At 47.5% G+C, this 16,846-nt stretch overlaps 1 protein-coding gene across 4 annotated transcripts in view; it reads right to left on the bottom strand.

Moving 5' to 3' along the window:
• Positions 1-16,846, bottom strand: part of TTC28 (tetratricopeptide repeat domain 28) — a 187,410-nt gene that overhangs the window by 40,657 nt on the left and 129,907 nt on the right. For 3 of the 4 annotated variants that reach the window (XM_054843936.1, XM_054843935.1, XM_054843937.1), the window contains 2 exons: positions 10,415-10,922; positions 62-1,403 (listed from right to left, as the gene is read on the bottom strand). In XM_054843936.1, the coding sequence (XP_054699911.1) occupies positions 62-1,403; positions 10,415-10,922 (1,850 nt within the window). Of the gene's footprint in view, positions 1-61; positions 1,404-6,099; positions 6,206-10,414; positions 10,923-16,846 lie in introns of those variants that run through there. The other variant, XM_054843938.1, reaches the window with a different exon arrangement.

Here is a 16,846-nt window from a genome sequence, read left to right on the forward strand (position 1 = left end):
CAATGCATCCACGTGTACATGTACTTCACTGTCATCAGAATACATGCGCAGTGCTCCTTACCTGTGCCCATTGCCCAAGCCCCGGTAGGCCTTTGCCTGATCTTGCATACGGTTCAAGCTTTGAGCCACAGACAGGTACTGTTCATAATACTTTATAGCTTCCTCAAAATCTCCCAGAGCCTCGTAACAATCTCCCAGGTTCCCATATGCTCGGCCTCGATCTAACACGGATTCATTTCCACTGAGCTGCTGCAGCATGGCCAGCTGCTGTTCAAAGTAGCCAATAGCTTCCTCCATGACATTCATGTTCATCTTGGTAATGCCCATGTTACCATAGACTTGGGCTTCTATGCTGGGATCCTTCAACTTCTGCCCAAGCTCCAGCTGTTCTTCGTAACACTTGAACGCCATGGTGTACTTCCCAAGTGACATATACACTGCAGCAAGGTGACCATGTGCTCTGCATTCACCCGGCATATCTCCCAGCTCCTGGTACACCTCCAGCTCCTGTGTGTGGTAACCTAAAGCCTTGTCACACTTCTGTATCATTCTGTATGCAGAGCCTAAGGCTGCATAGGCACTGGCTTCCAGTCTCCTGTCTTTAACATGATGGGCTAAACTCAGTTGCTGCTCATAAAATTTTATTGCACCATTTACGTCTTTTTTACAGACAAAAATATCCCCCAAGTTCCCCAGAGCTCGGAATTTAGCCTGGGAGTTGTTCAGAGACTGGGCCAAGGACAACAGGTACTTTTGACACTCCTCTGCTTTGCTGAAGTCCATCAAGGCTTTGAAGGCCAGGCCTAGGTTGCAGTAGGCTTTGGCTTGGCTCAGCTTGTCATGAAGATCCTTTGCTAAGGCAAGATCCTGCTCGTAGTACTTAACAGCTTCCTCGTAGTTCCCAAGGCAGTAATGGGCATAGCCAAGGTTGTGGCAAACTTTCCCCTCCCCTTCCATGTCCTGCAGCTCTGGGGACAAGCGCAGGTACTGCTCGTAGTAAGGGGCTGCCTGCACATACTCTCCTCGTGAGCAGTGGAAGTTGCCCAAATTGCTGAGAGCCCGTGCTTCACTCTGGATGTCTCGCAGCTCCCGGGCAATGTTGAGATGATTTTGGTAGTGCTGCAGAGCACGGTCATGGGCACCCAGCGCTTGATAAGCAACTGCTAAGTTCCCATGTGTAGATGCCTGAGAGGCACGGTCATTCACTTCCATAGAAATCTGCAGCTCCTGCCGATGGTACTTGACAGCCTGGTCATACATGCCGAGCGCGTTGTAAGCGTTACCCATGTTGCCATAGGCCCGGCCCTGGGCCGCGTAATCGCTTAGCTCCTGAGCTATGGACAGATGCGTCTTATGCAGCCGCAGTGCGTTGTCATAGTCGCCTTTCATCTGGTGAATGATTCCTGAAAAATAACAGAAATGGGCTCAAGAAAAACATTCTTCTGTGCTAACCCTTCTGCAACACCTTGCCATGCCAGGATTTTTCTACAGCCTGGCCCTTTCCCCAGGCTCTCTACACCAGGCAGCCCCATCACTTCCCCAGAGCACCCTGATGCGTCCCCAGCACAGCCGACATGGCACGACCCTTCTCAAGCAAACTGCTTCCTCGCTTCTAACGGGCAAATCCTGGAGAAGGTTTTATATTACACATATTAGTCTGGAGAAAAGGAGGCTGAGGGGAGACCTTATCACTCTCTACAACTACCTGAACGGAGACTGTAGCCAGGTGGGCCTTGGTCTCTAATCCCAAGTAAGAAGCAATAGGACGAGAGGAAATGGCCTCAAGTTGTGCCAGGAGAGATTTAGATTGGATATTGGGAAAAACTTCTTCACCGAAAAGGGTTGTCAAGGACTGGAACAGGCTGCCTACAGAAGTGGTGGAGTCACCATCCCTCAAGGGATTTAAAAGACCTGTAGATGTGGTACTTAGGGATGTGGTTTAGTGGTTGGACCTGGCAGTGCTGGGTTAATGGTTGGACTTGATGTTAAAGGTCTTTTCCAACCAAATCGATTCTATGATTCTATGAAGCATGCATTCACCACAACAATTGGACAGTTTGGCCTTATCAAATGCCCATCTTTTAATTATGCTATTTTTTTTTTTTTTCCATCGGTGATACCTGGTGACTCCAAGAGCTCATACTCAACACACTGGTGAGAATGCATTTGCTCTTCAATTTCAGTCAAATCATCTTGTACTTGTTATGAGATGTGGGAACAGGAGCTCTGAATCTGCTGATGTTACAACTTATGCTTCAATTAAACTCTGTGCTAATAATACACATGGCTCCTTTGCAAACACTCATGAAGAGGCCTGGAGATCCATGAGTCACTGAAGGAGGCCCTGCAAACACAGATCCTACAGATTCACCACAGTTACTTAGATATCTGAAGACAACTTCAGGTCTTTCCCTGCCCCTACAAGAAAGCAGCTTCCAGTTTCCATCTCTGCAGACAACCAAGGTGTTGAGGGTCGGGAGGCAGCTGCCTTCCCTGGTCACTGGCAAGCGCAGCAAGCTGTGGATCAGGTCCTGTGCATCAGCCTCCTTGGTTTGTACTTTTAAAGAGAAATTTGAAGACAGAGGCTTTCCAAGCAAGCCTGGAACATGAGGGCTGAAATTTGCTTTCCCAAGACAATTTGGACCTTGCAGATTCATTTCTTAAACTCACGTAGGATTGAAAATGCAAGTTCCATTACGTCAGCTTGAAGCATTCTGGCTGGATTACCTGTATTTCTATCAAAGCAAGTAATTCAAAAATTCTGCTCACTTTCCTACTAACATGAGGCTTCAGGAGAAGGCAATTTATAAAAACAGGCAGAAAACAGGATCAAACTAGCCAACGCTTGGCTGCTGCTGACAGTTCGTTTCTCTCCCCCAGCACTGCAATTGTGATCAAAGCTAGAGCTCACAGCAGGAGGGATTGGCTCCTTGGTGTCTTAGTCCAGATCCTGGCCAAATCCTCCCTCAGCTCCAATGAGCCTGCGGCTCTAACTGATCAGCATTAGCTACTGCATCTCTGGCTGATGCATGCTGATGTTTCCCTCCGGTATGATGAGGGAAGGTGGTGGCAGGAAGGACAGGATGAAGCTAAGCTAAGTGACCCCACACAAATATTTTGGCCCTCCATCTCCTATCTGGAGACACAGCCAGCGCTGGGGCTTGGTGGACAGCCACACTGCCGCGCACAGCAGAGCACTCACAGGAAAGAACACTGATTTCTGCAGAAAAACACAAAGTAATTACAAGGGGTGGTACTGGATTGGACACAAAACTACATTACTTACAAACTGCAAAAAAGTGTCACTGTGAAAGCATCCCATTGCTTCAGAAACTAAGAGATGTAATTAGCTAAATGTCGCCCCACTGTGAGAAACCTGAACACATGGCTCACTGAAAACCACCCCTGAAAACCCAGGGTTTCCAGAATAAGGGGACAAGCAAGCTTTTCCTAATCTCATACTCCTAAATGGACAGACTCCTCAAGGAGACAAGACATGCCATTGCTCTCCACCAGCACCTCTCCACCTCCTCTGAGGAATCAAGTCTGGGACAGCACTGAGCTTCAAGTGACTGTAAAAGGGAGAGAGAGGACAGAAGACAGCTTAAAAGCAAATTTGAGTTCAGCTGACTGCCTAGATAACTTGTTCTTTGATGACATTCCTCTTAATTAAGAGTCAGAAAGCAGAAAATAGGACAGACATTACTAAAAATTTTTAGTACTGACTTTGGCACAAAGGAAGCGAGTGCTACTCAGGATGTACTGATGAAACCAAGTTAAGAGGCATTGCTGACACTGAGAAGGATGGGATTATTATGGAGGAAGGATTGGACAACCTTCTGTACTAGAGCAACAAGAACAGGGTGATGAAAATCAGCAGTAAACTATGCAAAAGACATGTACTTCAAGACTACAAGGGCAAGGAGTCATCACCTGGAAACGAGAAGAGAAGGAACTATCTGGTGAATTGATGTATGTCTGATAAAGAAAGACAAATGTGATTCCTGTTGGACACAGAAGAGTTAATCAATTTACAGACCAATGCTGGTGTAACCACAGAGGGGCATCAACCCTAGAAATTATTTTTACCACCAGAGTACCAAGGCTCCTGAACAGCCCTACAGTAGGATAGTGAAGCAATCAAAACATTACTGTTAAAATGGTGCATGGTTAATTTATGAATCATGGTATTTGCATTACATGTCATGTGCAATAACAGGAGACTGGATTCAGTGCCTCAGGAGGCATCTTCCACTTCTCTCAGTTTAATCATTGATTCCTCTGGTAACTCTGAGCTTCTATACAGCTTTTCTGGGAGATTATCTGAGGCCAGCATCAACTACTTGTGGACCAAGGAATTACACTGGGAACATGGACACCCCTTATTGTTAGAGCACACACTACCTCAAAAACAGATTGTTCACCTCCATGGGCTCACCTCCGCGAACTCATCAGCAAGCCTCTCTATAAAACCTCCTTCACAGATCATTTCCTTATGCTTCATTAATCCCAAGTGTGTCATGCTGAGAAAGAAAACATAGCCAAGGAACAGAGTAGTAAAAATGTCAACAGGACACTGCCAGGAGCTACCAGCCACAACTTGCTGAGGTTTGCAGATGCCAACAGGCTGAAATACAGAGTAACAGGACCGGCAGGAAGGTCAGACACCTGGAGGAACCCAGGACAGCATGCAGACCTTTCCCACTGCATGGCTGGAAACACCCACCCAGATCTCTGGAGAGATGCACAGGCACCCCAGACTGGCTGCTAGTATCTACTGAGCCTTGCTGCCCTAGCACCTGGAAACAAGAGCAATCACATAGTTCACTCCCTTGCTGTGTTGTTGCTACTCAGTGGGTTCCCATCATCCTTTCTGTAGAAGCTGCCATCCCTGCCCTCATCTCCAAGCATCCTGCTCTGTCTCCCTCCCATCAAATGGCAACTGTGTTTTCCCATCCCCAGTCTATCCTCAGCTATACACTTAAACAAAATTCTTGTCAAAGTCAGAGACAACCTTGGCCCTGGACTGCAGACATGCTCTGTCAGGCTCTGAGGGGATGCTGGCTCTACACCTTGCTATTAGTTTCATGTATGTTTTATCTGCAAGCCCCGTCCCTGGAAGTGTTCAAGGCCAGGTTGGATGGGGCTTTTGGCAACCTGGTCCAGTGGAGGGTGTCCCTGCCCATCGCTGGGGGGCTGAAACTAGATGGGCTTTAAGGTTCTTTCCAACTCAAACCATTCTGTGATTCTATGATATGATTCTACAAATTACTCAGATGACTTGACAGAGAAGGAAAAATCTTTGGCATCCAAGGTCATTTAGGAACTCCTAGTGAGCAGACAGGATGCCGCAGCTCAGCCTCAAAGCTTAAGCACCCTGAAGAAACTCCATTTCACTGTGAGGAACAAGAAAAGTCAGTGGACAGTGGTCACCATTAAAATGCCACCGACAACTCAGGAGTTGTGTCCACAGGAGTGGTGGATGAAAGATGAGGAAGCTAGTGAGAAGACTTATGCTCACTGTAATTACCTCCCTCAACATGGAGGAACTCATAATGGAGGAAGAGTGTCGGAGATGGTGACCCAACCCAGACTCTCTCCCACTGCCACTTCGTATTATCCTTGAGGATAGCTAAGAAAAGGAGTATCTGAGGCTGGAGATAATAGCAATTCCTGCCCCAGGACACCAACCTGTCCTGTCCCATATGAAGGAGAAGGAAAGTGGGAGAGGAAGATGGCAAGTCAGACACAGAGCATGGCTTTGAAAGGCAAAGAGCAGCCAGACAAGTAAAATTCATACTGGAGGTTAGGGCAAGAGGTTACTGAAACAGCCAGTGCTGCCACTCTCCGGAGAGGCTATGGATGGACTTTCACCCTGGATACTATGCCCACCAAAAAGGCTGCTCTCTGTCACAAACCTTGCTCAAGCAAATTCACAGAATTTCATCTAAAAAATTAAGGTTGCTCTTGGGAAAAGAGGAACCTGGTAAGAGACCCCACACAGCACCTCCTGGTATATTTCCATCATTTGCTAGGGGAATTACAAAGGATGGCCCAGGAAGGAAAGGTTCTGACTCAGACTCTAAAATCACCACCTACCAAATATATTCTCTCTTTGTGCATTCCTCAACAGACAAAAATGAGGGTCGTAGATGGATGGGAGATGAAGCCTTCACAGTTCTAAATGTTTTAGTCAGCCTCTTTACTGCCAAGAAAGGAGAAAAAACAGTGAGCAAATGTTTACCGGGAGATATCCAGGACAAAACCAAGTAGCATAACAGAGAACAAAGCTGTGCTCTCCTCACCTACGGAGCCTGCTATCACATTAGTTTGCTTAAGCTGTCACCCATCTATTGTTGCCACTTAAGGAAGAAGGATCCAGAAACACACTGTCACTTCAAAACTGACTCATTCTTACAGCTATAATAATTGAATTCAAAATAAAAGATAGTCTTCTGGCAAGCAAGACTAGTCAGCTAGACTACATTCTGGAATAGCACATGAAGGATACAGGAGAACAGACTGAAAACAAGAACCTGGCAGACATGAGGGGAGATGGTCAGAGATAGCCTTTACTGCCTTAATAGTGTAAAGCACCAAAAATGGCACAAATTACATTAATTCACAAGCTTTCTTAATGATGAATGTAGTTAGAACTGGGTAGAAACCTGTATAAGACATCAGCAAAATAATCATAAAAGTTACATTCTGCCTACGCAAATCACCGATTTTTTCCAACTCGGGCAACAAATCGGTAAGGTGAGAGTGAAAGTGTCAGACTAATTCTGCAACAGTTTTTGCAGCTCCTGTGCTGGAGCCTGGCAGGCGGTTACAGCAGAAATCAAAGGGACCTCCAGTCTCCCAGCAGCAGCAGACAGCGCAGAACAGACCTCTGCGTTGTGATGGCGTCACAGCTGCACCGTGGCGCCCAGCTTAGACTGAGGTAACATCGTTCTTGACTGAACCCACTCTTTCAGAATGAAATATGAACATGCTGAAAGTTGAAACAGAGCAAACACGGTTCTGAAGCTCATCCATGTGGTGTTCCCAGCTCCCTCCTCGGTGCAGACAGGAGAGCCTAAGAGCATCCACTGTCTGCCGCATGCTCTGATGTGATGCAGGTGGCTGGATGAGCATGCCTGTGAGCGGTGAGAGATGAGGGAGGTCTTGGGTTACTTAGCTAGTCTTTTGGCAACAGGGGAAGAGATGGCCAAACATAACCATCATTTTTTGACCCTAATTGCAAAAAAGCTTCAAGAGAAAATATCTAGCACCTTTGGATAACACACGAAGCACAGGAAGATAGGCACAGAAGTTCTCTTGTAACTGCAAAGAGATGCTAAGCACCAAGGGAGACACTCTGAACTGTGTTTTATTAATAATCTGAAGTGTTCTCTCTCCATGGCAATGGGAAACCATAAGAGCTGCGGAGGCTGAAAAGCCAGCTCTCTACATGGAGCCTTGGCATTCACAAACACCATCTGCTTTGCAAAGGTTGCCAGTCTGAGACTTCTGGTTAAACTCCACATCTCCTTGTTGTGAAGGGCTTGATAACTTGTGACTTGCCCTCAGTCCATTACCTTCTGCTTACCGAGTCACAGAACGCATTATATCTCCCTGCAGAGCACTACAGCAGCTGGGCTATGTTAGATTCTGTGTCTGGCTTGCTCAGCATTAGATAGTACACTTAAGAGAGCTTTCCATCTAAATCAGTGAACTGCAAACAGAAAATTTCTGTTGCTTCAGCAAAGAGGCCAACTCTAACATTCTGGCTTGGAAACACACATTTAGATACATTTTTTTGCCTGTCAGCATGGTTATTTTGATGAGGTTTTGTTTTGCATGTGGATTAGATGAAAGAGACAATTAAGACTTGACTTTTTAATTGGTACTGGATGCATTTTAAACAACAGTAATAGACTTTCTCAACAAGAACTGCGTGTTCTCTTTCTCCAGTATAACTTAACTCTGACAGAGAAGACATAAAAATACAGCCAAGTAACAGCCGAAACGTGAGATCCTGCACTCAGAAGCTAGGAAAACTATTCTAATACAAATTGTAGAGTGGCTGACTCAGCATACCAACTGAAAGTTGTATTTAGGCTTAAATCCAACACAAGAAAAACATTCTCTACTGCACCAAAATGCTTTCCTCCCCCCCAATTTCTGGGATTAAATGCTGAAAGCATCATTAAATCCAAAGCTGCTATAAGATTAATAACAATATTAAGATGAATTTAGGTCCCAACTTGACTGATTTTGAGCCAGCAAAATGCTGAGAGAATTTCAACTGCAAGTGAGTACCGTGAAGGTTGAGGAACAAGAGCAAGCTGCTTCCTTTTGCAGCAGTGCTTGTTTCATTCCGGGGTGAGGCAAAGCAACTACAGCGAGTATCAGCACTTGCAGTGAATTGCTGAGCCCATCTCAGCTCATCATTTCTGTACCAGTCTGTCGGAGTTTTTTTTATGATGCTGAGTAGCACAGAGACAGACTACACTGAACATACAGGCAGTTAGAAGAAATGCTGCAGAACTTTAATTAAGCTTGCTCTTCTAGCAAAAGAGCTGTGGCCTGCCCAATGGCAAAAGGCTCATAAAAACAGGAGGAGACAATAAGAAAAACCCAAGATGGCTCATCACCACACTGATGTAGAGAGGAAAACCAAAACCAAGCGACAGCTTCTTCCATTTACCCCAGACTGCATTTCCTCAGTTTCCTGGATGTGCTTAGAAAGAATTGGGGCAATCCTCCAGAAAGCAGCACGTGCTTCAGAGGAGAGGTGAATGAAAGCGGTTCTGATCTCTGGAGGTTTGCCAGTGCTGCTCAGAGCATGCCCACCCTCTTTTATAGGTGCTCACAGCTGAACACAGCCGTGCCATCTCCCAGTAACTACACCATTAGAATAGCCTGTGCACCCTCTGGTCAGCTTCCACTGGAAACAAAATACATTAAGTTAAGCTTCACAGCAAGCGGAACTTTCCCGCAGTCCTGACCATGAGCTGGGAAGCCAGTGCATTCCTCAAGCATACCCAAGGATGACATCTCCTTCTCCCCCACCAAGCACCCAGAGTTTACACCTCCCCCTGTTCCCTGCCTGGCCAGTCCTGGGTCCTGTTCCCCCAACGCGGGCTCCTCTGTCCCTCTCACACACCAGTGATCCTGCACGTCTCTGCATCTCCCCAAGACCAGCCCCACACTGGCAGCAGAGATGGGGCATGTATGGTTTGTGCTTTGCTAGATGCATCCACTGTTGTTCTCTGCAAAAGCCCCTACATAAATATTAGAAGCCAGATGCAAGACTTCATCTCCCCAGCCCTCTTGCCTGTTAGGCGCTCTGTCACACGAACAGAAACGTTATCAATGCTCACTGCTCTCTAATGCTAAGCATGCCACAGGCACTTTTGCCTCACAAACCTACTTTGCCTCACACATTTGCCCTAATTTGTGTAAGAAGGAGATTCGCAAATCTAATTAGAAAGCTAGGATTGTTTTGTTTTCTCCCCTTCACCTTATCTTCTTCACTCAGCTCCTGAAGACTCAGCTATTAAGAGAAATTAAGTAATTCATCAAGCCCTTTTCAATTACCTGCTGTTGATAACATCAGAGTACAATTAGCATCTACAAACGAACCAAGTGCCAACTGCCAAGCAGAAACAGAAGCTAATTTATGGCTGGGGCAGCCTGCAAGAGCTGAGATTCAGGGGCTGCCAGCAAATGCGTATTTTGTTATACCAGCAACAGCCCTGTTCTGCCACTCCCAGCCAGCTGAGAACACATCCTTAATGACAGCTGGAACAGCAGCAGCGCAAACTCCGCATCCCACAGCAGAGACGGAAACTCATCTTTGGTCGCTTCCACATCTGGTGCTGTGAAGAAGCAGCAGGAATGGACTTCACTTTGATGTAATTCGGTCCTTCCCAGCCTGCCAGCAGGATGCCAGTGTCTCTCCTCAGAAGAACACGAGACTCCTACACTCTATTATTTTAATGTATTTCACATTCTGAAAACAAACTCAGTTAGGATTTGACCCATGCGTCAAGGCAGCAATATATTGACATACCTAGCTGACAAGCTCCCAAAGAAACAGACAGGTAACAAACCACGTCACTTGCCTTAGCACAAGACTTACGTTTATTTCAGACACCTGAACAGCTCTTCAAATGCACTGTACATTTTCATTTCCCTTCTGCCATGAGCTTGTCCTTTCTGGTGCCTTTCTGAGCAGGTTAATAATTGAACATGGAATACATTACATTGGCACACAATCTGCCAAGTGCCTGTTTAATTTATGAAGACAGCCTGGTGAAACTGGAGTAACTAAGAAGATAGCACGCAGCAAACCTCCTGCACCCTGGCAGCAGCTCTGATAGTCACAGCATTCCCTGACAAATTCTGCTCCATGTCAGGGCCTTACCTAGATTAGAGGAGGCTCTGCCTTCAGCAGCTCGGTCCTGCAGGCTCTCAGCGATGTGCAACTGTTCTTCATGGTACTGCTTAGCCCTCTCCAGATCCTGCATACATCTAGCTGCATGGCCCAAGCCAGCATAAGCTCGCATCTCAATGGCCTTCTCAGCCAGCTCCTGGGCCAACTCCAACACATAGTTGTGGTAGGACATGGCTTTGTCGAAGTTTCTCCGGTAGTGGTAAGCACTGCCTAGGTTGCTGTAGGCTCGAGCTTCCTCCCGCTTGTTCCCCAGCTCCTTGGCGATCTTAAGATGTTGTTCATGGCACTGCACCGCATTTTCAAAATCCCCCATTGCAATGTACACTGCTCCCATGTTGCCCAGCTCCCGCGCCTCAGAGAGCTCATCTTTGGACTGCTTTGCAAGGAGGACACACTGCTTGTGGCTAGCCAGCGCGTTTGGGTAGTCCCCAATGGCTGTGTACACATGGCCCAGACTGCTCAGTGCTGAGGACGCTGCCTGCAGGGATGAGAGAGAAAAAATAAGTACAAGTATTCATGGAAACAAGTCAGATGGCCCCAGTTCTAGAAATCAAAGCCACAGAAGGCCATTCTGGGGAAAGAATGTGACTACCAGCTAGAAAACCTGCTCTCTGCAGTTCTTCTACACCCCTCATGGCAGCTCAGGCAGACGTAGCACAACTGGGGTTGACTCAGGAGAGCAGGGCTAGGATTGCCTCTTTCTCTGAAGAGTACAGTGCGTGTGTACCTGGTAGAGGCAAAGGCTGGCACTGCAAAGATGCAGAGACCACTGAGGATGGAGAAAGCGATCGCTGCAGAACACTGCACTCCAGGACCAGCCTGAGCTGTCTCACAAAGCAGCGCTTCCCCTGTCGGCAGCCACACCTCAGGTCACCTCTCGTGACTACTTTAACATCTACGCCAAGTCTGGCTAGCACAACAAACAATCTTGTGTGTGGCAGCTCATAAGAAAGCAGACAAATAATGATAGTCACCTGCAGAGATCATTGCAAATGAATGCTTGCCCTGGTCCACCCTCTACCCAGTACGCTCATGTCAAAGCAACAGACTCCTCAGACCCCGCAGGCTGATGCCAAAGCACTGTCAGCGACCAGCAGCAGCACGTGTAACTTGACACAACCATGCTGCAGGCTGAGCCACCATGAGGTCTCTGCAGTCTCTTCTTTCCAGGGCAAACAGCTGTTGAATACCTGCTGGTGGAAAACATAGACACTTGCAGCCAGCACTCAGCTGGGAGAAGGGAGATGCCTCTGCTGCTTATCAGTAATACCAACTGACTGCAATACCAGTAGCCAGTGTGCAGTCACCGGCATCTTCTTGTACTTCTGTTTGGCCCATCACACCATGCTCTGAAGGGCACAGTTCTTACTATGGAACATCAGGGTCCTTCTAGCACAACGTTATTTGTTACCGAGCCCCAAACAACCTTGGGACTGCAGCAAAGACAACAGTACTTCAGCAGCTGGAGCCTCTGTCCCCTGGGGACATCTTAAATAAATACAGCTATTTGAAAACTGTTCTTACCACTGAGTAACAGCTGTATTTAACAAGACAAATTATCTGAGAGTCAGATTCTTTTGCCCACTGCACCTACCAGGACGCAGGCCTTCCTTCCACCTGGCAGAGCCAGAGCATACACAGGTGGACAGCAGGGCAAGGAGCCAAGAGCAGGGATGTGCTCCTTCTGCCTAATGCACGTCTGCTGCCTCAGCATAGCTGTTCACTCCAAAGCCCCGACCCCAAATCCCCCATGGTCCCTGCATGTGCATTTCCTTTGCTACCCAGCTGCTGCTGTGACCCAATTCCACAACAGCCATCTTTTCCAAACCTCCAGAAAGGAGCAGTCAGGGTGAGTGACTGCTCAGAGATTGGTCTCACCCCTCCCTAGCACCCTAGCTCAGGAAACATCCGGTCCACCCTTCCACCTGAGATGGTTACACAGCATCTCAGGACACTTGTCTTTGCTATTCAAAATGGCACAAGCCCATGCTACCAACACAGAGGCAGCCTCGCTCTTTTATCATTCTTGGCTGCGTGCTCCCGGTACATCCTTAGGCTAGTGTTCCTGTTCATGCAGAGGATTCTGAGCTCCCCAATCACCTGTTCAAATTTCCTATTAACAAACAAGATCTTTGCACCAAGTGGCGTGACGAGGAGAGGAGCAACTTGACCACAACACCAGGCTGCAAGCAAGTGGGGCACCTTCAGCTGTCCCAGTGCTGGGAAAAAAGGCATGCTCCCTCTCTTCTTGCTTTCTGAGCTCAACCACTGGAGTGACCTGTGTGGCTACTCCCCTCTTGCTATGACTTGGATGGCCCTCCAATGTAGCTGATACTGGTGCTGTTTGTTCAACGAGTAAGCACACTTTACCTTTCTGGGTGTAATATCCATAGGCACAACACCAAAAGCTCTCCCATGCAACGGGATTCCACGTGGTAAGGGCAAGCAGTGCAACTGAAAGCACCTCACAGGTCATGCCAACCAGCTGTCTCCAAAATTTGAGGCCCATGGAGCTGGAGAAAGGCTTCAGTGCAATACCACTGGTAAAGCCTAAACCTAAGCAAGATGAGCTGTAAAAAGTGAGCCTGTTGCTCTGCACGCAGGAGATGTGACTCAGACCACAACTCCGCAGCAAGGTTCAGACAGCAAGAGGACCTCTGGAGCTAAACTCACCTAAGACTTTGCAGATTCAAGCCCACCTCTTTTAATTGTTCAAAGCAGCTGCCTCTTCCACGCTACAAGCATACAGAAATACACACTGACATCATAGTTGGAAGGAAAACACTTAAATTAAGCAGCTAGAGTAGCTAAGGGATGCTGGTGGCTTCCCATCAGTGCACAGAGTGGCCATGATGAAACTCTGCAACCCACCCAGCATCACACCAGGAAGTCCCAACACCTTTTCCCTGCGAAGGCATACATCTGCCCCAGGAGCTACAGAGTCAGAGAGCTTTCCCTCTCCCTGGACATTCCCTCTGGACACTCACCTCACCTTGATAAACTGGTATGTTCCTGCTTGGGTCCCACCTGCAGACTGGCTATGCCCCATAGATACAGGATTTTAATTCCTTTCTCCAAAGCAAATGATTAACCTCTTCCTGGCCACACTATGTAGCGATAAAATCTAAAAAGAAAGCAGATCAGAAAATCTCTTCTACAGGAGGAGAGCTGGCTCAGCATCTCTTAACTGGAACCACATTTTGCTACTGAAATTGTGTCCCTGAAGAAATAAGCCTTTCATGACTTTCAAAAACAGTGGCAGGAGAAACCTTCCTCAAGATTATTTTTACTAAAATTACATCACAATTGGAAGAGTAATGCCAAGTCAGGAAGATCTATGGGCCATGGAAAGAGGCAGATAGCACAGGTGACAAATTATTTTTGTGATCAGCAGCATTAACAGAGTAACATTACCACACTGAGGAACTGTAAATACGCTGTGCTGATTCAAATTAATAGGGAAACAATCTTTTCTGATACAAGAACTTGAGGTGACAGATTAGCTATCAAACACAATTTATAGGTCATAAGATAGAGAAGTTATAAGGAAGCTCTCCTGTGGCCAGCTCTGTAAATAGCCAAGCTGCATTTGTTCTCCCTGAGTCATCCTTTCAGGCAGCTTAATTATAATAGAAGAACTGCTGGAATTCAAAATGTCTCAATTTTTTTCACTTAGTGTTGCAGATGAACTTCATTCAACACAAGGGACAATGCAAGAGCAGCAGTCGCCGTTAGGAAGCCCTGCAGCTTCCCTGCAAGGCCACGGTACCGCTCCACATGACAGCAGGATGGGAAAGCCTTGGGCTCAGTCCCACAGATGGTGAGAGCAGCACTGGATTTCCTGCTGCCAATACATGCTATAAGATTAATACACCCTAGTGCCAGGCTGGGGACAAAGCTACTGAACATGCTGCCACACGGTCAAATGGTTTCTTGGGCTTGGGAGGTGTTTCTCCAAAAGCAAGCACCACAAGTGGCATGAAAACCAACTAAGCCCTCCAGAAATAAATGATTTACAGCCTCTGCAGAAGCACAGGTACACGTGAAAGGAAAAATTGCCCCTGTTGGGATGAGGAAGCCAACACCAGTTCATGCTGGGAGCACGAGAGACACGGGGTCTCCAGCCGGAGACAGGCTGGACAGACACACTTCCTGCAGGATGGTGGGACAGAAAGGATGGGCTCTTCTTCAGGCACAGGCACATGGCTGAGAATATCAGGAACCAAAGCCATATTCACTCCAAAAATTATCTCTGCAGGACACCCTGCAGAGCACTGCTGCCTTCACCTCAGTCCTACCTCCCGCAACTCCTCCTCCCGCTGGAGAACTCCAAGTCACCAGCTAAACCCGGCATCCAGCCAGGTGCCCAACAGGACAGCGATGCCTCAGGAAGGGACTTGGACCCACTGAGTGCAGTAGCCGGCCGAGAGGGCCGCAGCTCCTCGCTGCTGCAGGCAGGCGCTGGCAGAGGTCCCAGCCCCTCCTCGGCGCTGCCGTGACCGGCCGGGCTGCGCAGGCAGGACCAGCTGCCTCCACGTGCAGCAGCAGGCAGAGCTGGGAGGGGGCCTGGCTCCATCTGGGTCAGACTCGCCACGGCATCAGCGCGGTTTGGCCCCGGACGGGTGCTCGAGCAGCGCAGTGAAGTAACTTTTTGGCTGACACCAGTGAGGAAAGGCTCTTATCTAAAAGAGAGTCTGGGGGTGGCTGTTTTGAGGCTGCTACAAAACCAACATGAACATTTTTTCTACGAATTATAATCCATTTTTACACAATTCTTCATGAAGATTAATATATACATGGTATTGAGTCATTTGCAATCTCACTAGGAGAAAAAAAAAAAGATACATGCAGACATCTTGCACAAGCCCAGACCTAAATACTGTGTGGGGCCCATTACAGGCTTCAAGGTACCTCGGAGCTCCCTTTGTCTTGCTGGTGAGCAACGCACTCGCTGCTGCACAGAACCAACCAGCAGGCCATTTTGGGCAAAGTTAAAACCCAGCACAATGCAATCAACAGAACTGGTTCAGCAGCCTCAATTAACTTTGGAAGGCAGGCCACCGCCACCAGCAGTGCTTCTGATATAACTGGGAAGAGAACAGAAATGTCTTTCTGGAAAACAAGGAGTCAGTGAAAACTGGTGCCTCCTGAGGCTGCTAGAAAAAAAGTGGACATTTATGTGTGCAGATTGCCGAATAAGATGAGCTATGGCAGAGAGCCACCTAGACAGAGACTCAGATGATATTAATGGGTTATGGCTAGGGAAAAGAGGCAAAAGGGAAAGCAGCAGAACTCAGACTTTCTGTGCACAAGAGAAACTTGCCAGATGCAGAGACGGCTCATACTGTACAGGGGAGGAAATCTTTAGGAGGTCTCCTAGACTGGGAAGCAGATCATAGGAAGTAAAATTTGTGTGGCTGGAAATGTTTATTCTCAGGGCTGCTAATCCCCTTGCCCAACAGCATTTCCAGGCTCGCAGGAAAGACCTAGCATGAAGGGTACAAGCTTGGCAACCCTTCTCAGGGCATGCAAAAAGACCTGGGTTACACGCCTGAGTGCCCAGGGCCAGATATGGGAGGAGGACAAGAGGAGCAGAAAAGAAAAATAAATAGGAGGAGACAAAAAGAGAAATGGAAAATGAAGGGTAAAGGGCTGACAAGAAATAGCCTGACTTGGTCAGAAAGATGGGGCTGTTTCCAGAGGCTCGGCTGTTGCTCACACAGACACGCAGACAAAGGCAGGAAGGCTGCTCTACCCTCTGGCCTTCACACCAACACTCCCCACTTCATCCTACTATTAATTGATCCTAGTGCTCCGAGAGAAGCACTTCTCAATCATCTTGGAGCCTGCATGTGCAGAGCCTACGGCACTTCTGGCTTCCCCAGGGCTGGTTGCTGGTTCGCCAGCAAGATGTATCAGTACTCTGTGCTCGTGGGGGCAATCAGTGGAAAGACTGTGGAGCTTGACATTAAAGCAGTGTTTAGGAACAATTTGGTGATTATGTCTGCTGGGGGACACCAATGACTCACTTCAGGGGGTTAGTGATAGGATTCCAGAAGATAAATTCATCACTGTATACTTAATAAAACCCTTTGCATAATAGGATCCACCGGGAACTCACGCACTAGGCCAACAGGGTAGGGGTATTCCCATATACACTGGCATGAGAGTCAAAACGTTGCAGTGAGAGTACAAGGTCGACACTAGCTGTGCATGTGAAGCAGGCTCCAGCTGTGCTAGCACACTCTGCTTGGTAGCAGGGTGATGGGAGACTACAGCTTCATACCAGTGAGGTTTTGCATCAGCAAACAAAGAAAATCAATGCTTTATATATCTGACAAAGACAAATTTTACAGCGGGGGTTGCTTACACCTCCAATTATGCAATTTATCACTTTAATAG

The sequence above is a fragment of the Grus americana genome, chromosome 16 (genome assembly GCF_028858705.1).
Source record: "Grus americana isolate bGruAme1 chromosome 16, bGruAme1.mat, whole genome shotgun sequence".
Taxonomy (NCBI): domain Eukaryota; kingdom Metazoa; phylum Chordata; class Aves; order Gruiformes; family Gruidae; genus Grus; species Grus americana.